The sequence below is a fragment of the Erythrolamprus reginae genome, chromosome 9 (genome assembly GCF_031021105.1).
Source record: "Erythrolamprus reginae isolate rEryReg1 chromosome 9, rEryReg1.hap1, whole genome shotgun sequence".
Classification (NCBI taxonomy): domain Eukaryota; kingdom Metazoa; phylum Chordata; class Lepidosauria; order Squamata; family Dipsadidae; genus Erythrolamprus; species Erythrolamprus reginae.
In genome coordinates, this window is record NC_091958.1 from 847472 (window position 1) to 873312 (window position 25841).

General features: G+C 49.1%; 2 protein-coding genes across 14 annotated transcripts in view; one reads left to right on the plus strand and one right to left on the minus strand.

Annotated features, from left to right (window-relative positions):
• The first annotated feature begins 2587 nt into the window (after positions 1-2587).
• On the plus strand, positions 2588-7822 carry LOC139172619 (centriolin-like). Of its 3 annotated transcripts, none has more exons than XM_070761818.1 (4): positions 2588-2854; positions 4911-5118; positions 6300-6430; positions 7036-7822. In XM_070761818.1, exons 2-4 carry the CDS (start codon positions 5113-5115, stop codon positions 7211-7213), a joined length of 315 nt encoding a protein of 104 aa, XP_070617919.1. In that variant the 5' UTR covers positions 2588-2854; positions 4911-5112; the 3' UTR covers positions 7214-7822. The 3 variants fall into 3 exon arrangements, with proteins under 3 accessions (XP_070617919.1, XP_070617918.1, XP_070617920.1); XM_070761817.1 differs by having other exon boundaries at positions 2600-3049; XM_070761819.1 differs by having other exon boundaries at positions 2726-2814.
• Positions 6246-25841, minus strand: part of ACSF3 (acyl-CoA synthetase family member 3) — a 46866-nt gene continuing 27270 nt past the window's right edge. For 4 of the 11 annotated variants that reach the window (XM_070761801.1, XM_070761799.1, XM_070761802.1 and 1 more), the window contains 4 exons: positions 24683-24809; positions 9884-10045; positions 8693-8804; positions 7763-8529 (listed from right to left, as the gene is read on the minus strand). In XM_070761801.1, the coding sequence (XP_070617902.1) occupies positions 8409-8529; positions 8693-8804; positions 9884-10045; positions 24683-24809 (522 nt within the window). In that variant the 3' untranslated portion in view covers positions 7763-8408. Of the gene's footprint in view, positions 7100-7762; positions 8530-8692; positions 8805-9883; positions 10046-24682; positions 24810-25841 lie in introns of those variants that run through there. The other 7 variants (XM_070761806.1, XM_070761805.1, XM_070761804.1 and 4 more) reach the window with 4 other exon arrangements.

Sequence of the window (25841 nt, forward strand, 5' to 3'; positions counted from 1 at the left end):
TGAAGACCACTTGTCACAGAAGAGCCAACTTTGCCTACTCCGGCCTAGGGCATGGGTATGCAAAATTGGCTTTTCTATGACTTGTGGACCTCAACTCCCAGAATTCCTGAGCCAATGATGCCAGCTCAGGAATTCTGGGAGTTGAAGACCACTTGTCACAGAAGAGCCAACTTTGCCTACTCCGGCCTAGGGCATGGGTATGCAAAATTGGCTTTTCTATGACTTGTGGTCTTCAACTCCCAGAATTCCTGAGCCAATGATGCCAGCTCAGGAATTCTGGGAGTTGAAGACCACTTGTCACAGAAGAGCCAACTTTGCCTACTCCGGCCTAGGGCATGGGTATGCAAAATTGGCTTTTCTATGACTTGTGGACTTCAACTCCCAGAATTCCTGAGCCAATGATGCCAGCTCAGGAATTCTGGGAGTTGAAGACCACTTGTCACAGAAGAGCCAACTTTGCCTACCCTGGCATGGGTATGCAAAGTTGGGTCTCCTATGACTTGTGGACTTCAACTCCCAGAATTTTTGAGCCAATGATGCCAGCTCAGGAATTCTGGGAGTTGAAGACCACTTGTCACAGAAGAGCCAACTTTGCCTACTCCGGCCTAGGGCATGGGTATGCAAAATTGGATTTTCTATGACTTGTGGACTTCAACTCCCAGAATTCCTGAGCTGATCATGCCAGCTCAGGAATTCTGGGAGTTGAAGACCACTTGTCACAGAAGAGCCAACTTTGCCTACCCTGGCCTAGGGCATGGGTAGGCAAAATTGGCTTTTCCATGACTTGTGGACTTCAACTCCCAGAATTCTTGAGCCAATCATGCCAGAAATCAGGAATTCTGTGAGTTGAAGACCACTTGTCACAGAAGAGCCAACTTTGCCTACTCCGGCCTAGGGCATGGGTATGCAAAATTGGCTTTTCTATGACCTGTGAACTTCAACTCCCAGAATTCTTGAGCCAATCATGCCAGCTCAGGAATTCTGGGAGTTGAAGACCACATGTCACAGAAGAGCCAACTTTGTCTACTCCGGCCTAGAGCATGGGTATGCAAAATTGGCTTTTCCATGACTTGTGGACTTCAACTCCCAGAATTCTTGAGCCAATCATGCCAGCTCAGGAATTCTGGGAGTTGAAGACCACATGTCACAGAAGAGCCAACTTTGCCTATCCCTTTGCTTGCCTCAATCCTCAAGAGTTGACTTTATTTCAAAAAAGTAAACTAAACTCCTGGACCTGCAGCAATTTTACTTGATTTGTGCCTTTAATTACTTGAAGTAACTAGTCCTCTCCATGTTTTGCTTCTTTTAAGGAGTCTTGACTTAAAATTTCCTCAAAAACCCAGACCAACTCCAGGCACTTAAACAATTTTGCCTTTTAAGCTAATTTTAATGCTTGTTCACCTGTGGTAGTCTACTCCTTTTTAACTGCACCTGGCTAAAATTGCTCAGCCTCAATCCTCACGGAAATCAGTTCCTTAGAAGTAATTTTTATTAACTTTCCCCATTTATTTGCAGTATGTTTTTAGTTTAGATATTACTGCCTCGGTCTTTACTTCAAAGGTCTTTTTAATTCTTATTCGCCCATGATGTTTCTGTCCTTTTAAAAGGACCTTGCTGAGATTACTCAGTCTTCACTGTTGAAGAAAGTAAAATCAACTCCTATACCTGAAATAATTAGTTCACTTTTGCTTGAAGTAACTAGTTCTCACTACAAGTTTTGGTTTTTGGTTTTTTTAAAAAAAGGACTTGAGCCTTGGGCTAAAATTTCCTCTGGTCCTAAGAGTTGACTTTCTTCCTGAGATCAAGGTCAGCTCCTGAGGCAATTTGATCTCAAAAACTCATTTTAATACCCGTTCCCAATTATGGCCCTTTGGTCCTTTTTAAACAGGTCGCGGCTAATTACCTCAGGTTGTACTAGTATTTTAAGAAATTGAGCTTTGGCTAGAATTACTTCGGTGGGTTGCCTTATTAGATTGAAATAGCTAATATCTTTAGTGGCCTGACTGAGGTATATTGTCAGTCACGCTGAGCCAGTTGAAAAGGGCGGCATAGAAAGCTAAATAAACGAACGAACAAGCAAATAGATAAATTGGAGTCTTTTAAATAACACTACTGTGGAGGTATTACCTCAAGCCTGGCGTTTTTACCTCTAAGAATACACACCGTGGTTAAAACCTTACTCCCTGAAAATAATAAACTATTAATTAGCTAAAAAGCTCACACAACATATCAAAAGTCTCCGCTAGAATTACCTCAAAAGCTCAAAAGGTCCTGCCCGACCTCGAGCTCGAGGACTTTGGCTGCGGGGGCGCCGTGGAGATATTTGGGGGGCTCCCCGGCGCCCCGCAGCATCGTCCCTTTGGAGGGACGAAGAGACGCGGCAAAACTGGACTCGGCTGCTGCAGCTTCGGCGAGCGCAATCAAGCCGAATTAGCGCACAGCTGTGAGGGAGCCCGCCGACTTTTCTAAAGCGCCCCTGCCCCTCGGAGAGAGGAGAGGTCTCTCGGCCAATCCGAGAGGCGGGTTTCCAGAGCAGCCAATGGCGGGCGAGGAAGGCGCCAAGAAGGCTCAGCAACTGCGGGCCCGAGGGTGGGCGCTCGGGCGGGAAAGCGCGCGAGCTCGAGCTGGTGTGCACGCGCGCCCTAGGAGCGCGCGCGAGAGCGGGCTGTTCCTCCTCATCCTCTCCCCCTCCCCCGCAAACACCTCGCGTTGAAGGCCCGGGCCGTCTCCACGGCGGTTGCCATGGAGACGGCGGGAATCAACGCCCCACGCGCCAGGCGGCTCGTCCCGGCCAGGTGGGCCGCGGCCGTGCAGGTGAGGCGGATTTTGGAGGCTGCTGCGACGCTGTGTGTGTGTGTAAGTGTAATGCCGTCTATTCAGTGCTTGCCCCCCCCCCTCCGCCCTGAGGACCCTTTCACACACCCGGAACTCTCTGGACTACAAATCCTATCCGTCAGCCAGCCAGCCAGCCTTCCTCTCCCTGAATGGAGTTTGGAGGCACGGTTTTTAAAGCATTGTTTTTGCACCGGTGCTATTTAGGATTGAGAGGGTGAGTTGGGTTTCTATTGTGTGTGTGTGTGTGTGTGATTTGGATTACAAGCCCCATCAGCCACCCTCGGGTTGGAGGGTATTGATAGGGTTATAGTTCCTTCTTGCAAAGGAGTTTTTTTCTCCCTGCTTTAAAACGCTCACGGTTTTAAAAAATAAATCTGAAAATTTAATAAATGGGGGGGGGATAGAACTATAAGGGCTGTATTAAAGAGTGGTGGGCAGATGCTTTGGACTACAGTTCCCATAAGCCAGCCTGTTACGTGATAGCTGTCTTCCAGTATCTCAGGGGTTGCCACAAAGAAGAGGGAGTCAAGCTATTCTCCAAAACACCTGAGGGTAGAACAAGAAGCAATGGGTGGAAACTAAACAAGGAGAGAAGCAACTTAGAACTCAGGAGAAAATCCCTAACAGTTAGAACAATTAACCAGTGGAACAGCTTGCCACCAGAAGTTGTCAATGCTCCAACACTGGAAGTTTTGAAGAAGTTGGATCACCATCTGTCTGAAGTAGTGTAGGGTTTCCTGCCTAAGGGGGTTGGACTAGAAGACCTCCAAGGCCCCTTCCAACTGTTGTTATCATTTATAACATGTTATCATCAGCAATCCCCATCAGCCTCCCTCCCCAACCCAATGCTGGCTAATGGGAATTCTAGTCAAAGCATTTGCTATATTCTGCACATAACCATAACTTTTTTAAAATAATTTTTTGTTTGTATTTTGTACTATATTTTCAAGTTTCTGGTTGTCCAGTCCTTCCCATCTAACATTTAACCCCCTTTTTCCCTGTTGTTTTCTTTGTATCTTCTCCACCCTGTTACAATCTTACTGAGCAACCCTTGGTTTTATTTTGTTGCGCAAATATTAAAATTGTTATTTTTTCCAGGTATTTTTTTAAAAAGGGGGAGGGAACCATCTGGGACTGGTATGTTTTGCTTTGATTCCTAGGGATTCTGCTTAAATTCTGATTCACTTAACAACTGTGGTAAGAAGTCGTAAAGTGAGGCAAAACTCAACAAATGTCCCACTTAGCAACATTAATTCTGGGTTAAGTTGTGGTTGTAAGTCAAGGACTACCTATACATGAAGACAAAAATGTGTTAAGAGCAAACTTGGTTGAAAAGGAAAGAGCAATGTGTGGTGGCTTTTTTTCCTGATTTTAGTTTAGGCTAGTTTCCAGCAGTGACTGGCTTTTTGGTATACCAGTGGAAACATGCCCAAAGGAAAGAACATAAAAACCATCAATGGCATATTAAAAATAAATAAAAAATAAATTTGAGGCACTGCTTTCATAAGTGTCCATTTAAGTAGAGAACAGATTATGCAGAAATAGTTATACGCCTTCCGAACACAAGATTTTACTTTCAAGTCAGCTTTTTCCCTCCTAAAGATAAAACTCTTGTGATCTCTGCCTTTACCTAAAATAATAATAAAAAAGGAGTTCCTATTTTGCCGATAGGGGTGTCATCTTGTTATCTGCAATCTAGGTTTGTAATCAGAGATGTCAAAATAGGTAATGGAAGAAAATTATCGGGCGTAAGCACTGAAGGGATTTCTTAAGAGATCCTGCTACTTTGGAACTGTAAAAGTTTTACAGTTTTTTAACTGTAACATCTGCTAAAGTGTTTATGTGCTGAAGGGGGAACCACAGCTTCCAGAAGAGAGGCATGTCATGAGGAAGCAAAGATGGAGCCTTGGGAAACGTGACTTCAAATCGATTTCCCTTATGAAAAGTTTGTGCAGGGCAGGTTAATATTTTGGAGGAGAGTCAGATTAAAAGTTGCTGGCTTCTCTGGTTTTACGGTGGAGCAAGTTGCTAAAGTGGTTGTGCCACTTGGAAAGCACGGATCTCTTTCTTTTCAGCTTTTTGCCATATGACACGCAGAGGTCTGTGCGGTGAGGCCAGCCACAGAAATCACCCCTGATGTCTCCGTCCGCTCTTGGAGTCCAAAGTCTCCTGCAAGGGTCCGTAGCAAGTCATCGTCTCCGTTGGACACAGACGGAAGTGTGCCGACCCACCAGCCAACTGGTCAAAGATACCAAGGAGATGTAGATCAAGAAAGCGATGCAGGTATTGTAAAAATCAGGGATGGGTTATATAAAACGTTTCAGCTTTCCTTCGGGGACTTTGCTTAGGAGATCTAAACAGTGGCTACAATATACACTATAGATCAGTGATGGCGAACCTATGACACGGATGCCACAGGTGGCACGCGGAGCCATATCTGCTGGCACACGAGCCACTGCCCTAGCTCAGCTCCAATGTGCATGTATGCCGGCCAGTTGATTTTTGGCTCACACAGAGGCTCTGGGAGGACCTTTTTGGTCCATTTTTACCATCCCAGCTCCAGGGAAGCCTTTGGAGCCTGGGGAGGGCCAAACACGAGCCTACTGGGCCCACCAGAAGTCGGGAAACAGGCCGTTACCAGCCTCCACAGGGCCTCTGGGGGGTGGGGGAAGCTGTTTTTGCCCTCCCCAGGCATTGAATTATGGGTATGGTCACTTGTTCATGTGCGCCCAGGCTCTTGCGGCACCCGAGGAAAAAAAGGTTTGCCATCACTGGTATAGTCCTCGGCTCACAAACGTTCCTTTAGTGATTGTTCAAAGTGTTAAAGTGTTTTTAAGTATTGGATTTGTACTGTTCTTGTTGTGAGCCGCTCCGAGTCTGCGGAGAGGGGAGGCATACAAATCTAATAAATAAAGTTGCGCCAGTACAGGAAAAAAGTGACTTACGACCGTTTTTCACACCTACGACTGTTGCATCATCCCTGTGGTCACATGATCAAAATCCAGACCTTTATTTATGACGGTTACAGGCAGCTTATATGTTTAATATAGTGTTTCTCAACCTCAGCCATTTCAGGATGTGTGGCCTTCAACTCCCAGAATTCACCTCTGTGGCTTTGAAGATGTATAGATTGTTCTTTGTTCTGTTTCTATACACTTACTGCCTCAAACACCTTGGTATTGATTTCGGATGGCAGTCCAGGTATCCGATACATAACACAGCCCCTTATTAAGAAAATCTGGCAGGCATAACTGCCCTGAATCTTTCTCTTGGTAAAGACGGAGGAAAGAAATTTAACGTTTGTGTCTGGTGCTTTGTACTTTAACAGCCATCAACTACAGGCACATAAGAAATTATGGGAATTGTACAAATAAGCCTGATGTAAAGAAACACTTTCTTGTGCTTTATAGTGTGATTGCAGAGCTGAATAGATGAATCTAACAGCATATTTTTATTCCTTTTAGGACATAGAAAATCTGGAGAAATGTGGTAAAGTGGAAGTCTTAAATCTCAGTCATAATACGATCGAAAAGGTTGAAAAATTGGATAAACCTTTGAAGTTATTGGACCTCAACCTCTCTTTCAATAAAATAAGGTGAGCAAGAAAAAAGTGAATAATTGCAATGCTTTTCTTGAGGGCTTTTTTTTTAAAGATAAGGCTGTTCCCATTTTTTAAACTTGCACCAGCCAGAAACTAAGGTGTTGCAAAATGTGGAGGATAAACTTTCATTCTTCTTAAACAAACTCCCGATAAACCCTCTCAATTTCAGTTTTCACTTCTTTAGCACTTCTGTTGTAGAGGGATGCAACTACACGGAGGTAGTCTAAGAAGTACACAGAAAAATTTAATAAGTAACAGCAAACCAATGTATTTGAGCAAACCTGCTGTAAATTTAGATGCCTTTGTATTCTTGTAATTTCTTAGCTTTTTATTTGAGCTGAGGTGTTGTTCAGTTCTTCTCAGCCTGGCCTGTGGAGTGGGAAAATTTTTATCACAGCTCTTCTTTTGTGTAAAAACTAACATTCATGTTAAAATCTGAACGTGTTCCTCACCTTAATATGCCAGATTGTCAACCCACCCCTTCAAAATCGTCTCAATCGTCCAAATAGCATCCAAAATTAAATCAGAGTCCGGGTCATTCTCAAAGTCAAAGTTGGATGCTATTTGAAACCCTGACGCCCGCTTTCATTCTTCTCCAGCCTTCAGAAGCTGCAAACAGGCATCCAAGTGGCAGAAGGCAATGAAGACCACCACCTTCAGATCCTGAAAGAAGCAGAGAAGATCCTTCTGAGCAAAAAGCACGATCTGGAGAGATTAAAAGGTCAGCTGGGTGGAATCCTTCCCGGTCCCCATTTTCCAGAGAGGGGAACGTTCTGAGCTGACCATTGGTTGCTGCCTTATAGAAAGCGATGCTGAGACTGGAAAAGATTGGCTTAAGGACCAGGGGAGTTTATTATCCACAAACACCAGTGATATTAGTGCAGCTATTGCTAGTATTTCGGGCAGTCTCAAAATGGGTGAACAGTGCGGTAGGGAAAGCACGTAGAATGCTTGGCTGTATAGCTAGAGGTATCACAAGCAGGAAGAGGGAGATTGTGGTCCCGCTGTATAGAGCACTGGTGAGATCACATTTGGAATAATACTGTGTCCAGTTCTGGAGACCTCACCTACAAAAAGATATGGATGAAATTAAAGGGGTCCAAAGACGGGCTACAAGAAGGGTGGAAGGTCTTAAGCATCAAACTTACCAGGAAAGACTTCATGGACTCAATCTGTATAGTCTGGAGGACAGAAGGGAAAGGGGGGACACGATAAAAACATTTAAATATGTTAAAGGGTTAAATAAGGTCCAGGAGGGGAGTGTGTGCATCTAATAGTAGGATAACATTTTTGGGGTTTTTTTGTATTCTATGTTATGTACGTATATTTTTATTTTTGATTGTTTTTAATGCATATAAATTAATAAAATTATTTTTTTTAAAAAAAGAAGTGTACATATAAATTTCACGTGGATTTTTATGAGGCCAGAGTTGTGCGGAACAGCCTAGAAAAAGGGGAGAGCGAGACGACGTGAACCGACGTGAATTCAGTTTTGATCAACATCTCTCTTTGACACACACACAACTAACTCTGCATCCGATTCCTTGGCTCCGCCGGCGTGTTTCGGTTGGGAGGTGGGGGGGGATTTCCTATTCTCCAGAGGGAAGGAGAGGATCGGGCCCGTGTTTTCCCATCGTTTGTTAAGAGCACCGGAGGAGGAGGCGCCTGTGCCCGGATGATACCTGGCTGAGCCAAGGCCTTGTGGGCTTCTGTCCGTACACCTCCCGCCGGGCCACAGGCCACACCGGGGCCTCTTCCTCATCACCCCCCCATGTTTTTGGTAGGAGGAGGCAAAGCACTGCAAATCCTGATCTGCCGCTACTATACCGCAGGTCCTGCTGTGTCTTCCAGGTGAAGAGCTAGAGGCAAATCCACCGCTAAAGACGAGTGTCCGGTTTTGAAGGACGGGTGTCCAGTCCTGCTCTTGGGCCACCGGGAGCCTTGTTGTTCCACCGGTCGGTGGCCGGGCCTTTCACGGGGTGCCGTAAAATTGTTTGAGGAGCTGCTTCTTGTCCACCTTGCCCATCTGGTTGCGGGGGATTTCCTCCACCAGGAGCAGCTCGGACGGGATGGCGTAAGAGGGCATGGTCTCCCTGGGCACAGAAGAGCCCCTGGGTCGGTGGAGAGGCTGCAGCCGTGCCCCACCCCCCTCCATCCAGGGACTCGCCAGCCCTCCAGGGAAGCCCCAAAGGGAAGGAGAGCCAGGGAGGGGCCCAGCTGCCTCCGACTTTTTCTGCTCCTGGCCCTCCAACTTACCTGGCCCATTTCTTCAGGGTCTGGAGAGACAATTCCTGGCTCTCGTGCAGTTCGACCACGGCGCTGACCTTCTGACCCCAAACAATGTCTGGGGCACCAACCACAGCAACATCTGCAGGAGGAAGGAGAACAAGTCAACTAAGCAATGTCGTTTGGCGGGACCCAGGGGAAGAGCCTTCTCTGTGGTGGCCCAGGCCCTTTGGAACCAACTCCCCCCAGAGATTAGAATTGCCCCCACCCTCCTCGCCTTTCATAAACTCCTTAAAACCCACCTCTGCCGTCAGGCAGAATGGGGGAACTCAGATATTCTTTCCCCCTAGGCCTTTACAATTTATGCATGGTATGTCTGTATGTATGTTTGGTTTTTATAATATGGTTTTTTTTAGTTATTTTAGTATTGGATTGGATTGTTACATGCTGTTTTTATCATTGTTGTAAGCCGCCCCGAGTCTACGGAGAGGGGCGGCATACAAATCCAATAAATAAATAATAAATATAATAAATAAAGCCCGTTGGACAATCTCACCTATTAACCACCCTGGACTCTGAAGGGAAGACGAACCCCGTTCGAACAGATTTCAAGTCATTGACTTCAAGTTACTCAATCAGTTACTCATAATTAACTATGAGTTTAATAATTAAGTTAATAATTATATGGGTTTAATAATTAACTCATCATTAACTATGGGTTTTAATTAGGGTTTTATAGTTTTACTGTATATTTGACATTTATTTATTTATTTATTTATTTGGTTTGATTTGATTTGTATGCCGCCCCTCTCCGTAGACTTGGGGCGGCTAACAACAATAATAAAACAGCGTATGATTGTGTTTGTAATTTTATATTGTTGTAATTTTATTGTGTTTGTAATTTTATATTGTTGTAAGTCGCCCTGAGTCCTTCGGGATTGGGCGGCATAGAAGTCAAATAAAATAAAATAATACATAAATAAAATAATAGTTGATCCAACCTATCTTAAGAATGGGAGGCAGATGGCAGGAGCTGATTTCATTGGCCCTCACTCCTTCATGCACCTGTCCAGTTTTGTTTATATGTATGAGCTTTTAAAGTAATGACCTTCATGGCATTTGAAATAGATGGCTTCACCTTTCTGCCTTGGAGAATGGGCTCGGTAGAAAGGAAACCAAATTCTTGGTAAAAAAATAATAATTTGATTAAAATTAACCTACAGCAACGTGGCAACGCACAAGCAGCACCTGCAATGCTAGGGTGGGCCAGCAGGTGGCGCTCAACTTCCAGGGCGCTGATCTTGTAACCTCCGCTTTTGATGATGTCCACAGAGGTCCGTCCACGGATCCAGTAAACGCCGTCCTGATACACTGCTGTGTCCCCTGGGAAAGGGAAAGAAGGGAGGGGTGGGTGTGACAGGCACTGATTCTGGGGGTGGGGCTCAAGAACAGCCTGCTGACTTCCAGAACCAGGGGGCCAGAGCTAAGAGGTCCTCGCCAGATATGGAGCTCCCAGTTAGCAATAGCATTTATATCTATATACCGCCTCGTAGTGCTTTTCCATCCCTCTGTAAGCGGTGTTACAGAATCAGCCTCTTGCCCCCAACAATCCTGGTCCTCACTTGACCCACCTGGGAAGGATGGAAGGCTGAGCCAACCTTGAGTTGGACAGGATTGAACTCCTAGCAGTGGACAGAGTTAGCCTGCAATACTGTATTCTTACCATTGGGAGGGAGGGAAGGAAGGAAGGGCAATAGCATTTACTTATCTACTGCTTCATAGAGCTTTTTCAGAGTCAGCCTCTTGCCCCCAACAATCTGGGTCCTCGTTTGACCCACCTGGGAAGGATGGAAGGCTGAGTCCACCTGGAGCCTACTGGGATTCGATCTGCCAAACTGCTGGCAGCCGGTGAGCAGCAGAAGGAGCTTGCAGTAGAGCACTCTAACCACTGTGCCACTGAGGCTCTTCCCGAGGTTGGCTGGACTGCCATTGGTCTGGGACTGGGATGGACTAGAAGACCCGCAGGGGGGTCCCTTCCAACACAAACTATAAATAAATGAATGAAATGAAAAGAACCGGCAGGAGTCAGCTGGTGAAGCCGCCCACGGGTGCTACTTAAGGGGTGCAGAACACACCCCTCAAATCCTCCGGGGCACCAAGTCGGAGCCAAAGAGCACGTGGACGCCTTTTGTCCAACCTTTCCTGGATGAGCAACAATGGAAGAGGGTGTCGCTCAACCTCCTTGGGCCAGAATATCTCCGAGACCGCCTGCACGAATCCCAGTGACCAGTTAGGTCCCACAGAGTGGGCCTTCTCCGGGTCCCGTCAACTAAACAATGTCGGTTGGCGGGCCCCAGGGGAAGAGCCTTCTCTGTGGTGGCCCCGACTCTCTGGAACCAGCTCCCCCCCAGAGATTAGAACTGCCCCTACCCTCCTCGCCTTTCGCAAACTCCTCAAAACCCACCTTTGTCGTCAGGCATGGGGGAACTGAGATATCTCCCCCGGGCCTATATAATTTATGTATGGTATGTTGTAGGTATGTCTGCTTAATAAGGGTTTTTAAAAAATATTTTAATTTTAAATTGTAAATTATTAGATTTGTTATGAACTGTTTTATTGTGTTGTGAGCCGCCCCGAGTCTACGGAGGGGGGGGGGCATACAAATCTAATAAATAAATAAATAAAATAAGCTCCAGCAGGAAGTCTTTCTCCAGCTCCTTTCCCTGATGAACCTGCCCCAAATCCCCGGAAATTCTCCCTGCCCCCCAGTGGCCGAGTTCCCCAAACCCCCCAGAGTGAAAGGGAGATTTTCACTGGTGGGGAAAGAGGCGCTGGGGGGGGGGGAAAGGAGGGGGATGAATGAGGGGTGGGGGAAGGGCCGTGGGGCGAGAGGCAGAGCCTGTGGCATGAGAGGGTTGCGCTGCATGGACATCAAACTCCCCACACTCCCCAAAGGAAAAAACGGCATGGGTGGCTCCCCATCTGCTCGCATATATCACACCCTTCATTCCGGTTTATTAGCTGGAATAAATCATAAATATTTCATTATACATTGGCGGTGCTCAACTCTGGGAAGGCGCAATCTATCACCCCGATGCTCCCCGTGACCCGTCACCGCGCATTAAGCTTTCCAGCCTATTAAACAAGATTGATACAGTGCGCTGGATGGACCGGGGGAATGTGTTTATAACACGCTGGGGGGAGGGCCGGGGGGGGGGGGGGCTGGGGCAGAGAAGGGTCTCAAGGAGAGGCAGCTCCCAATTCAGCTGCTCACTGAGGTTCAGACGGTGGAGGGAGGGGCCAGGGGCCATCCAAGGGGAGCCCATCCTGTTCCAGGTGCCCCCAGAGCCCTTGGGGGTCACCAGCCGTGTAGGGCTGTCCGTAGCGCCCACCAGTCCCATGGCATCTGGGAGCCTCGCAAGAGGATGCCACGGGGTACGACCTGGCGGACAGGCAGCCCCTCCCCAAAAGAGCCACGTTTACGGCAGAGATCGGCCTAACTTTTGCCAACCCCGAAACCTTGTAGAAAAGAGGCCAAGCATCGACAATTCTGTTGTCATTTTGGGGGGGGGGGGTGAGAGGTCTCCCATTTAACCAATGCTGGCTAGGAAGAGCTCTTATTTCTAGGGTTAAGAGAGGCAAAGACACCCTCCCTGACCCCCCCCCCTGCCCTCCCCTCCCCTGCCCATGAGAAGCTTTTGTTTTGGCTCCGTACAGCTGGACTTTAAACCCAGAGGGGGGGAGAGCCACGTTCTCGCATCCCAGGGCCGGAGGGGGGGGGATGGGGGGCGAAAGGCACTTGGGCAGAACCAGCGGACCGCAAGTGCCAGTCTTGGCCAGGATGCAAAAACCATTTTCCAAAAAAGTGATGCCAAAGTGGGGGGTGGGTGACTTTTTCCTGCAGTTGCCAAGAATTGGGGGGGGGGGGCCTGGCTTTTTTGGGAGAGGACATATAATGGGATCCATTGGCAGTCAAATGAAAGAGTACCTGGAGATGAATGGGGAAGCCCTGCTCCCTTGGCCAAATTCCAGAGCCTGGCCAGCCGGTCAGTCGGGTAAGCAAGTGACCCAGCGCCCTCGGGCCAAAAGATCAGACCTTCTTCATCAATTCACCAGGATTTTTAAACAAGACTAATGAGGCCTTTTAGGATCCCCTGACTATTCTGCCCCCTTTAAATCTTCCTCTGAGATCGAAGGACTCCTCCCTCCCCTTGGCTCAGCAGCCCCCCTCCTGACACTCCTTTTAACCCCCCCCCCTCTTCCAAGGTCGGGGGGGGGGCAGAGAAGAGCCAAGGGCCACAGTCACAGCTCCCGTCTCCTGGACGATTGAGAGCAGGGAGGGGGGCAGAGGGAGGGGTGTTTTCTGGGGAAGATGCTCCCCAGGGGGGTCTCGGAAGAGGGAGGCCGCTCAGCCACCGGTTTTTCTGGGACTCTCACTTATGACATTGAAATCCAGCCTTCCCGCTAATTACAGGGCTCAAAATGGCTCACGCTAAAGAACGGATAAAATAATGACGTTGTAATTAAAGCACGTAGAAAAAGACTCTCGCTCGCTGCAGCCGGTTCTGACAGTAAGTCAGCTTAGCAGCCAGGAGCTTTTGCCTGAACAAAAGGGGCGGGCAGAGAGGGCCCCTTCCTGGGGGGGAGGGGGGTCCCCAGAGAAGGGGGAGGGAGCCACACACCTTGGGTGACAATCAGGGGATAAAAGAGGGGCTGCCCCAGAGGATCTTTCCATCCCAGCAGGTGTGCAGGTAAGGAGGGGGGCTGTCCTACAGGGTGTAAGCAGGAGCCTCTGGCGAGCCCAGAAACTCAAGTCCAACTCACTACAGAATAGAATAGAATATAGAATAATATAGAATAGAATAGAATAATTTTATTGGCCAAGCGTGATTGGACACCCAAGGAATTTGTCTCTGGTGCAGATGCTCTCAACGTACATAAAAGAAAAAGAGACATTTGTCGAGAATCAGGTGGTACAACACTTAATGATTGTCATAGGGGTCAAATAAGCAATCAGGAAGCAATCAAAACTAATAACAATCTTTGGATACAAACAAGAAGTTATAGTCAAACAGTCCTAAGTGGAAGGAAAGGGATGATAGGAATGATGAGAAAAAAGTAGTAGAAATAGAACTGCAGACTTAGTAAAAGGTTTGACAGTGTTGAGGGAATTATTTGTTTAGCAGAGTGACGGCATTCGGGGGGAAAACTGTTCTCGTGTCTAGTTGTCTTGGTGGAGTGCTCTATAGTGTTGTTTTGAGGGCAGGAGTTGAAATAGTTTGTGTCCAGGACGCGAGGGGTCAGTAATTATTTTCACCGCCCTCTTTTTGACTCGTGCAGTCTACAGGTCCTGCAGTCCTGATTCTCCTCTGAAGTCTGTGTCGGTCTTGTTGGGTTGCAGAACCAAACCAGACAGTGATTGAGGTGCAGATGACAGATCAGGATCATGCCCAACCTTGGAAACTTTAAGACCTGTGAACCTGAACTCCCAGAATTCCACGGACAGCCCTGCTCACCCAGGGAATTCTGGGAGTTGAAACCCACAAGTCTTGAATTAGCCAGGGTGGCAAACGTCTGCTCTGCAGTATCTTTAAACAGGTTTCGTGATGGGAGGGTGGGGAGTGGGAGGTAGCCAAGATTCCTGGCCCAGGGTTGATGTTCACCAGGTGAGAGATCCTCCATTGGATTCGCTCACCTGCCCCGACAGGTAGGTATAACCGCAGGTGAGCTGGACAAGCAAGCCAGCCAAAACGTCCCTGTCATTCCTTGAGCACGGAGCACGGATACAACAAGACTCCACAACAGCTAAGGGGGCAGAGAAGCCCTGGGGCAGAAACAGCCGGTTGGGGGGGTCGAAGTGGGAGACCCCTCCGAAGCCCCCTGAGCTGTGGCCTCAGACCTCTGCCCAGGGGATTCCGGGAACGGCCAGCGCCTCCCCCAGCCTTGCCCAGAAAGAGCCCCCATCCTGAGGGAAAGAACACAAAGGGGGGGGTGTCATTAAAAACGGGGAGCCCCCCCCCACTCTCCCAGCATTGAAGTATTTATAGACAGCACTGCAGATGGCGAAGACAAGGGGATGGCGTGGAACAGAGCCCCCTGTGCAGCGTGAGAGGCTGAATCCTGGCTGTAAGTAATCGGAATAACCAAGATGCTGGAGTTAACCCCCCCTCGCCCCCCCCCACTTCCTCACCTCCTGCTTCTCTTTTGCAGATCAATTACACCCCAGGCAAAAGCCCCTCCCCACCCCCTTTCCCTGGGGGGGGAGGCACCTTCCTGGGAACCTTCTGAAGATGATTAAATAATCCAGCGAGGCAGCAACAGGACAGACAGACGGACGGACGGAGGTCTGGAGGGTTTGGCAGTGGCCAGTGGAGTGGGGAAGCTTGCCTGGTGGAGGCAACGGGGGCTTCCTTGGGCTTTTTCCCTGAAAGCCTTTCACTTCTCAAGCAAAAAAAGCTTCTGCAAACTGAAGCAGCTTCTTGGGTGAGAAGTGAAACATTTTCCAAGAGTGAAAACCAAGGAAGAAGACCACCTGCCTTTGGGACAAGCCTGACCTGGAGGACGGAGGCTCCAGCGGTTCCCAAACCTTCCTCTGGGATTAATAATAATAACAGCAACAACAACAGAGTTGGCAGGGACCTTGGAGGTCTTCTAGTCCAACCCCCTGTTTGGGCAGGAGACTCTACACGACTTCAGACAGATGGTTAATCCAACATCTGCTTAAAAACCTCCAGTGTTGGGGCATTCACAACTTCTGGAGGCAACTTCTGTTCCATGGATCAATCATTCTGACTGTCAGGAAATTTCTCCTTAGTTCTAAGTTGCTTCTCTCCTTGTTTAGTGCCCACCCATTGCTTCTTGTTCTATCTTCAGGTGCTTTGGAGAATAGTTTGACTCCCTCTTCTTTGTGGCAACCCCTGAGATATTGGAACACTGCTATCCTGTCGCCCCTGGTCCTTCTTTTCATTAAACCAGCCATGTCCAGTTCCAGATTGGGCCTCTCCTACCCAGTATGGAACATCCCCAATTCCAGTTCAGGCCTCTCGCACTGCTGGGTAAGTGACAGGCAACATTTGCAGGAGAACGTCATGAAGCAATAATTTTAAAGAACAGAAATAGTATTAATCAAATTTACAGCTGGGAGAGAGGGTGTAAACAAACAAGGAGAAATGCACGCGAGGGTTTTAATGAGCCCGGCTTCTATTTATAAGCGCCACTGAGGAGGCAGGAGGAGCTGTTCCCCTCCCGCTCAGGTGCGAACGCCCACAAAGGGAAACAAATGCCCACCGCAGCGGGGGGAACACCTGCTCCTCTCCCGAGGCTGGGCAGGCGCCAGAGAAAGCCGCTGCCAATCCTCAGCGAGGGCGCCACGCCGAGCCATCTGCTGGACTCCTGTGCCGCGGCTGGCATCTAAGGGAAGGGGCTGCCCAAGGGATCCTGGCAAGTCCCGTCAGGCCTTGACGACAAAGTCAGCTGGAGTGAGGTGCCCAGGGTGCCCAGGTCCAAGGGCAATGAAGGGGCCCACCTGAGCCTTCTCTCCTGGGCCCGCCAGCCCCACGGGGAGAAGACCAGGCAGCCCTGGGGAAGACGGGGCCTCTTCTCCGGAGCCCCACTGACTGCCAGAGATTCACTGGGTTGCGCTGGCTCCTGATTGGTCCCTGGGCGCAATTCCAGGTCTGGGTCATTACCTTTAAAGCCCTACATCAGTGACGTCGAACCATGTGCGAGTGCCCACACACATAATTCAATGCCCCCGGACGGCAAAAAATGTCCTCCCATGTCCCCGGAAGCCTGAAACAGCCCATTTCCTAAACTCTGGTGGGCCCGGTAGGCCTGTTTTTCGCCCTCCCCAAGCTCCAGAGGCAAGAATGGCTTCCTCCATCCCCCTGGAGACCCTCTGGAAGCCAAAAATGCCCTCCCAGAGCCTCTGGGTGAGCCCAAATTCAGCTGGCTGGCATGCACGTTGGAGCTGAGCTAGGGCAAGGACTCACGTGCCAGCAGATACGGCTCTGCCTGCCACCTGTGGTACCCGTGCCATAGATTCGCCATCACTGCCGTACATGGCTTAGGGCCAGGCTATCTTCGAGGCCGCCTTCTACCACATAGCTCCCAGCGACCAATAAGGGTCCACAGTGCTGGTTTTCTCTGGGTCCTGTCAGCTAAACAGTGTTGGCTGGCGGACCGCAAGAGAGGGCCTTCTCTGTGGCCGCTCCAGCTAGTTCCAAAGCCAGTTGTTGCCACAGTTATACTCATTTTTGCTTGACTGTGCCGGGCAGCGCGATCCGTTTGTTTTTACATGATTTTTTCCTGACTTTTAAACATTTTAATAGTTTGGTCCCCCCCCCCCCCCGATTTATTCTGTTTGTTTCATGATTTCCTTGATAATTCCCTGTTTTCCAGGTTTGCTGGGCACCCTGTTTTAATTGTTGGTTTTAAAATTGTTTTAAGGCGTCTTAATATTACATGGTGTGTTTTGTTTTTAGGTTGGGAGCCACCCAGTGTCCTCTGGGAGCTGGGCGGCATATAAATCCGAATAAATCAAATCAATGACATTCTTTCCATTTCCCTGGTCTGATTCTCTCCAGGGAGGGAGGCCGAATGCCGCAACCTTTTTAGGGGCATTGGCAGCGCTGCTGGTTCTCCTGATGTGTTTTTAAAGTTCCTCTGCAGCTCCTGAGCACGGCAGGGAGTGCCGGACCCTCGGTGGGTCCAGCAAAAGCCCCTTTTGAAGCAGCACTGAGCAGCTCCCGAAAGCACCGGGGCCCAAAGGCTGTGGGGCAGAGTCTGGTTGCTCTCTCACGAGAGCGATGCTGGCAGCCCTTCACGCTGTGCTGCGCTTGGAAAGAAAGGCGCCTTTTAAAGCCCCTGTCAAACAAGTTAAATAACTCGACTTCCTTAATGACACATTAATCAAAGCGCATTGATTCCCGAATCAGATTCTGTTGCCAAAGGAGCCTTTGATCTTCCCAGCCCTGGCGCAGGCATTAGGGGAGTTTTATTCTGACAGATACAATATAGCAATCAATAAAATCTTATTATATGGAGCTGATATACATGGATTTGCTCGGAGGATTTATGCTCCGCTTTCAGAGCCAGGACTATTTCATGCCTCTGCTTCAACCTGTAATTGAAAATAAATCTCTCCAAACACTCCCGGGTTCCACTCCCTGGACGGGTTAGCAGCGTGAATGGCCTCGGACTTCCCACGGGGGGGGGGGGGAATTGCAGCGGGAAATTCTTTGCTCAGCAGGTGTTGTGGTCAGCTCTGGCCCAGCTCCTGCCCCAAGGACTGTGGATGTGGGGGAGACATCCACATGCTGCAGGCCTGTTTTGCCCCTGGTGGAATCTGCTGATGAAGGCTCCTCTGACCAAGAAGACATGAGTGACAGGGAGGAGGAGAGTGGGGCAGACAGCTCAGAAGGAGATCAATTATCTAGCTCCTCCTTGGATTCAGAACAAGAGTTAATGATACAGCCACGCATGCGGAGAGCGATGCATAGGCAACAACAACTGAGAGATTATTATCAAAGAAAATGAGGCCACCTGTGGTTGGGTGGGGCTGTGGTCATTAGTGAGGCTGCTATAAAGAGCAGCCTGTGGGTTTGGCCATTGTGGAGGATTATCTGATCCTTGTGTTTTGTGACTTCGTTACTGACTTTGACCTTTTGTGTGCTGATTTTTCCCTGCTTTGAAACTAAACCAGGGCAAAGTGTGTTTCACTTTGTGAAGGAAGAAGGACTGTGAATTGCCTCACAGCTGCAAGCTAAGTAGCACAGAACTGATAAGGGACTTGTACAAATTACCAGTTTGTTTGGAGACCAGTGCTCTTTGCTATACCAAAAGAGGGCTTGGTTTAAGTGAACTTTCATTATAAAGAACATTGTTTTGGATTTTCAAACGTGTGTGTGTCTGAAATTTGTACCTGTGAATTTTTGGGGAGGATTCTACCAGAGAATAGTCCTTATTACACCCCCACTCTGAATCTCGAAAGGACACAAAAGCCACAAATGAGGATCCCTCCAAAGAGGGACAGTGGGCGGATGTTGGTTTTTCGCACGGTTTCTTAGCAGCCTGCTATGTAGGCAACATATCAAGGGAACTAGCCACAAATAGCCCTACACGGCATGGGGCCAGATTACTTATGGGTCCGCCTTCTGCCACATGAGTACCAGCGACCGGTCAGGTCCCACAGAGTCGGTCTTCTCCAAGTCCCGTCAACAAGACTTATGTCGTTTGGTGGGGCCTAGGGGAAGAGCCTTCCCTGTGGGGGCCCCGGCCCTCTGGAATCAGCTGCCCCCAGAGATTCGTACTGCCCCCACCCTCCTCGCCTTCCACAAGAGTCTCAAGACTCATTTATGTCACCAGGCTTGGGATGGTTAGACTCTAGCCCCCCTGGCCGACGAATGTTATATAGTACGGTCAATGTCCGAATTGGTACGATTGATTTTTAACATAATTGGGGATTTTAGATCAATTTATCAAGTTTTAATTAGCTGGATTTAGCCATTGTATTTCATTGTTTCCTTCTATGTGTTGTAAGCTGCCCCGAGTCCTCGGAGAGGGGAGGCATATAAATCCTATTAATACATAATAATAAATAAATAAAAGTGGTTGTTTGCAACTTGGCTGACTTGCCTGAGTAACCCGAAACAATCTGTCCCGCCTGCCTGGGGATGATTCAAGCTGGTGGAACACCAGATCGTGTTGACGCCCTTATTTTACTATAACTTAAGATTGGTCTAAGAGGACGGTGTGCGGGATGCTCGGCTGTTGCTGATAGGGCTCCATTTCTCCCCTTGGACACTCTCCCCGTAGAAAAGGAGTTCCGCCTGACCTCTGTGGGTCCAGGGATGCCATGACCCTCCCCCCTTCCTTCATTCGACTGCTGGGACACGGGGAGGAGGGGCAGGTCCTGCGGTTGTTTCCTCCAGCCGCAGCAGAGCTCCATCAACACAGGCTCCGGTCATCTGCATTCTCCAGGAATACCGGGAGGGCAATGAACTCATTCCGATGCAGCCTTAGAAACTTACTTAGTAGCATCATTTGGCTGCTGCTCATAAAAATACATTCAGGAGAAGGAATTTCCCTGAGACACCTGACTACACACGGCCAGCACACAATTCTCTAGAGCAGTGTTTTTCAACCAGTGTGCCGTGGCACACTAGTGTGCCGCAAGACATGGTCAGGTGTGCCGCGAAGCTCAGAGAGAGAAAGAAAACAAGAGAAAGAGAGAGAGAAAGAAAGAGAAAGAGAAAGAAAACAAGAGAGAAAGAAAGCAAGAGAGAGAAAGAAAGCAAGAGAGAAAGAGAACAAGAGAGAAAGAAAGCAAGAGAGAGAGCAAGAGAGAGAAAGCAAGCAAGCAAGAGAGAGAGAGAGGGAGGGAAGGTGGGAGAGAGAAAGACATAGAGGGAAGTAGGGAGGGAGAGAGAAAGAGAGCAAAAAAGAGGAAAGAAGGAAGAGAGAGAGAGGGATGGAGAGAGAGAGAAAAAAAAGAGGGAGAGAAAGAGGGAGAGAGAAATACTGTAGAGCGAAAGGGAGGAAGAGAGAATTTTTTTGTCCAAACTTTTTTTAGTGCCCCCCCCTCAATGTGCCCCATGGTTTTGTAAATGTAAAAAATGTGCCGCGGCTCAAAAAAGGTTGAAAATCACTGCTCTAGAGAACCTCGCTTGAGGATTTATTTTTTTTGAGAAACAAAAGGCTGCTTGGTATATATAGTCAGGACTGAGCCAAGGAGCAGCCTTACTCCGTTGGTAGAGCTCCCAGGGGCCACTAGATGGCAGGGTCGAGTCAGAATTTTCTCTCTTTCCTTCCTTGCCCTCTAGAGGTTGTGTTGGGGATTGCAATCTAGATCCGTGTAGAGTGGAAGCTGGCAAAGTGGGACTTGGAGATTCCCAGGTCAGGCAGACTTGGATGCTGAAGGCTGAAAAGAGAAATGTCCAAATATCCACAGACGAGCGGGAGGAGGAGGCTGGTCTATCAATCTAATTTTGATTGTATCTTCCAGTCCATCTTCCTTCTTTGCAATAAGCAGCATATCTGGCTAGGTTGAGTCTGTGAAGCTTCTGTGGTCATTGAGCGCGGGCTGAGTTTCTGGACAGCAGAGGTCAAGTGCCCTGCTTCATGAGACCAGACAATCCCGGCATCCCAGCATTTGGTAGAAAACGGCCTTGTCTCGGGTGGGGATGAGAAGCGGGGAGGGTCCATGCGCAGAGGAGGCCAAAGTGGGTAGCCTGAGATCTGTATTCCCCTCTGAGGTCAAGTGGCATCACTTGACTGTTTGCCTAATCTTTTCAGAGGATCTAAACCACCACCACCACGCCCCCCCCTCCCGAGGAAGAAAACTGTTGGGCCGGCGGAGGGGTTGATAATGAGGAGATTGAAGGAGAGCAATCAAAACGCCCTTCCGTGGAATCTGGACCCGCCTTCCATTTCACACCCACAAACACACACACACACGCCACACCCCAGTCTGGAAGAGGGATCCTTTGGCGCCCCCTCCTCCACCCGGCGTCTAGCTCAGAAGCGAGCTGAGGCCAGCGAAAGGGTTAAGTTTAATTTATCCTGATTTCCATTTAATACCCTTCCCTCCCGTAGGAGCCAGCAGCTGTGAGCTGATTGTAGTTCCTCATTATGCAGCCTGTATCGCTAATGGCCTGTGACAAAGGCAAGGCATCTCCCAGGCCTCACCCCCGAGAGCCAATTAAACACATAGACCCCTTTCCTGTTTGCCGCACATTACAATGAAATTAAACTGAATTTCAAAATCATTTTCTCCTGAAGACATCTCTTTACAATAATTAATGCGTGCTATTCCTTCTTTGCCTCTGAAATATTTATCAGGAGGATCAACTCTGAAAAATACATTTAAAAACAAAAACCCAGGAAAAAAATAATCCAGCTTGCCTTTGCAATCTGAGCCGGCCGCTACCCTCCCTTGCGCCAGGGCAAAACCTGTCCAGCTGCAGCTACGTTTAAGTGATTAGCACCGCTCGTGGTAAGACCCAAAGGAGCAAATAGGAGTGAAAAGTCAGCAGAGAATCAAGGGCCGGACAGCTCAAGCAAGGCGGAGGCCAAACGGCCCATTGACGGGTTCAGAACATGCACAGGCCTCGCCCCAACCTCAGCCGTCTCTGACCAGCGTCCTCCTCCGCCTGGGGCAGTGTTTCTCAACCTGGGCCGCCTGAAGATGTGTGGACTTCAACTCCCAGATCGTCAAAGCGCCCAGGTTGAGAAAGGCTGCCCATCAGCCGGTTAGTGCAGAGGCGGCAAATTCGAACCCGGGACATCAGCCACTGTTGCGTGAGCTCCTTGGGCCAACTGGGGCCATTCAGGCCGAGGCTGCACGGAGAGCAATCCCCTCCCCCCCTGCACGGCTGACGGGCAGGAAGGGAATTCATGAGGCCCCTAAGCGCCTCTCGCCTCCCCCAAGATTAATGACGCCCAGGCTGAACAAAGGGAGGACACGGGGGTCCCTCGTTAATCCAAACGAAGAGGGAGGCCAAGAGGAAGTGGGGTCAACAGGCTTAAACAGCCAAGCGGGATTCTAACAGCCGCCGTGTGCCAAAGCCCCCCCCCCCTGCTGCCCTCTTTTTTTCCTGTGGGGCAGAAGATACAAGAGCAGTTGGTGGGAGGACTTTCCTCCAGAAGCTGTGGGTGCTCCAAGATTGGGGGTGCTTAAGAAGAAGCTGGACAGGCCTTTGTCTGAAATAGTACAGGGGTTTGGACTAGAAGACCTCCAAGGTCCCTTCAGTTCTTCTGCAGCAAGGCCTGCTCTGCTTTCCCACCGTGGCCCCTGGGAAGCTGAGCCTGGTTGCCCTCAAAGCCCAGCAGCAGGGACCAAGGGACACATTCTCACGGTCCTAACTGGTAGCTTGGAGGCCTTGGTGGGTGGTGGGCTCTGAATGACCCACACACACACAGCCCCAGCTGTGCAAGAGGTGTGCGTGCACACCCTGCTCACACAAGTGGAGTTTAGCACGTGCACTTTTGCCCATCACTCAAACAGTCCATGGCCTGGTGCTTGGGGACCCCTGAGCGAAGTCCCCACTGTTGAATTATGGAAGGAACCTTCATGGTTTCCTGGGGTGGAGTGAAGCACCTTCTCTGTCTCTGAACATTAAGAACCTAAGAGGAGCCCTGCTGAATGGGGCCACAGCCCCTCGAGTCCAGCCTTCTGTGTCCCACAGTGTCCCACCATTTGTCCATGGGGCTCTTGAGCAGAAAGAGAAAGCAAAACTCTCCCTTTCCCTTGACCCCCAACAAATGGGACCCAAGGGAATCCTGCTTGCCTCAAGCAACATGGACATCCGTTTCAATAACCACCTATGATACACTTGGCATCCATGAATCTGTCTAATCCTGCCTTGAAGCTACCAAGATTGACAGCTGTCATGACCTCTTCTGGAAGTGAATTCCATAAACCAAGGACCCTCTGGGGAAAGAAATATTTCCCTTTATTTGTCCTCGCTTTCTTACCTGTCAGCGTTGGGGAGGGCCCCCTTGTCCTAGTATTGTGTGATAGAGAAAATAACTTTTCTCTATCCACCTTTTCTATCCCATGCGTTATTTTATACACTTTGATCAAGTCACCCCTTAAACGCCGTCTTTCAAGGCTGAAGAGACCGAGGCGTTGCAACCTGGTTTCATAAGGGAGGGGCTCCTTGATTCCTGCCCTGAACTGCACTCAATTCAGGCTCCTTGGGCGACTGACCGGCCCCCCGTGTGATGAGAAAGGTGCCAGGACCGGGGCATGAGTAGCTGCACCCAAGAGGCCTCCCATTCTATGGACTCAACTGTTTGCGTGCACCGCCTGCCGCCCGATGGCTGGAACCAGAATAAATGAGGCACTCAGTGGGGCCCCTGCCTTAAGTGGACAATGACTAGGAATCAGACTGTTGTGACAGAATCACCGAAACACTAAATTGGTTTAAAGGGGTCAAGTGTTATTTACATACTAGGAACAGCAGCCACACAACCGTCGATCAGAATTGCAAGGAGCAGCTCCCAGGTTGTGGCCAACAGCAAATCCAGCCTTGAGCCACAAACCAACATGTGGGGCTGTTTCTTCTTCTTCTTTGGCCCTATTGCCCCAAGCAGCCCTATAAACACATGGGGTCAGTCCAATAGCAACGTCTAATGGAATAAGGGGATTTCCATCACCTTTTATGTGATGGAATGAATGTTCTTTCTGCACCAACTCAGGAAGCTGAAACTGCCCAAGGAGCTGCTGACCCAGTTCTACAGAGGAATCACTGAGTCTGTCATCTGCACCTCCATAACTGTCTGGTTCGGTTCTGCAACCCAACAAGACCGACACAGACTTCAGAGGAGAATCAGAACTGCAGAAGAAACAATTGCTGCCAACTTACCTTCCATTCAGGACCTGTAGACTGCACGAGTCAAAAAGAGGGCGGTGAAAATATTGACTGACCCCTTGCATCCTGGACATAAACTATTTCAACTCCCACACCGAAAACATCGCTACAGAGCACTGCACACCAAGACAACTAGACACAAGAACAGTTTTTCCCCCAAATGCCATCAATCTGCTAAACAAATAATTCCCTCAACACTGTCAAACTATTTATTAAGTCTGCACTACTATTACTACTAATTTTTTTATCATTCCCATCACCTATTTCCTCCCACTTATGACTGTATGACTGTCACTTGTTGCTTGTATCCTTAAGATTTTTATTACTATTGTTTCCCGACTGCTTATTTGACCCCCATGACAATCATTAAGTGTGGTACCTCATGATTCTTGACAAATGTCTCTTTTTCTTGTATGTCCACTGAGAGCATCTGCACCAAAGACAAATTCCTTGTGTGTCCAATCACCCTTGGCCAAGAAAGAATTCTCTTCTCTTCGTGTATCTCAACCGTGACCCCCGGAGGATGTGTGGGCTTCACCTCCCACAAGCTACCAGGAGAATTCTGGGAGAGGAAGCCCAGGCACCTTCAAGCTGGCGAGATTCACACACACGGTGTTTAACTAGACCCAGAGCCTGAGATTCTGACCTGTCTTGAACCAGCCATCGGGAGTAAAGGCGTCCTGGGTCTCAGCAGGCCTGTTCCAATATTCCCGAAACACTGTGGGTCCTTTCACAAACAGCTCCCCTTCTTTGGCATCGAAGCCTGGAGTCACCTGTGGAGACAGAAGAGTCACCTACCCAACCGGCTCCGGGGGTCTTCAAAGCCCATCCCCCAATTAATGGCACCAGACACATGGCAGCCCTGAAGAAGCCCCTTGCCTGCCAAGAAAGAGCTGCGTTTTGTGACCGGGTCTGGAAGAATCGGGAGATAGAACAAAGGGGAAAAGGACCCCCTGTCTGTCCACAGAGAGAGACCCCGGGCAGATCTGGACTCCTCTGGACCGGTTCTCAGCATGACAGCGAGGCTCAGGCTCCGGTTTTGCCCCTCAGAGCTTCTTCCCAACTGTCGTCCATCAAGGGAGGAGGTGAGCAAAGCAACTTGGCTCTTCCCCGTCTCCTGCTGGAAGTCAGGGCCAAGGGCGCTAACAGCCTGAGGAGGTGCAACCAGGTAGGTGGGAGAGGGTCCTCCTTCCATCCCGCATCCATGGAAAAGTTGGATGGGCTTCAAATACATTATTGGGGTGGGGGGCTGGCACACGCTCCGTGCTTCCCCTTCTATCTAGATCAGTGCTTCCCAACCTTGGCAACTTAAAGAGATTTGGACTTCAACATTCGCTGGCTAGGGAATTCTGGGAGTTGAAGTCCAGATCTCTTCAAGATGCCAAGGTTGGGAAGCACTGATCTAGAGAACAGCTCCCTGTCAGCAGGCATGCGATCCCTCCCCTCCCCCCATTTGTAAGGGTTCACAGCCTCCTATTGGCTGGGTTGCAGTCAGTAAAAGACACATGTTTAAATATGAGCCAGCTGTGTGCAGCAGCGGCCAAATAAGCCAACACAATTCTAGGCTGCATCAACAGAGGGACAGAATGAAGTTCACGCAAAATGTTAATATCACTTCATAAGGCCTTGGTGAGGCCACACTTGGAATGCGGCATCCAGTTTTGGTCACCACGATGCAAAAAGGATGTTGAGACTCTAGAAAGAGGGCAGAGAAGGGCAACAAAGACAATTAGGGGACTGGAGGCTAAAACATATAAAGAATGGTTGCAGGAACTGGACATGGCTGGTTTAATGAAAAAAAGGAC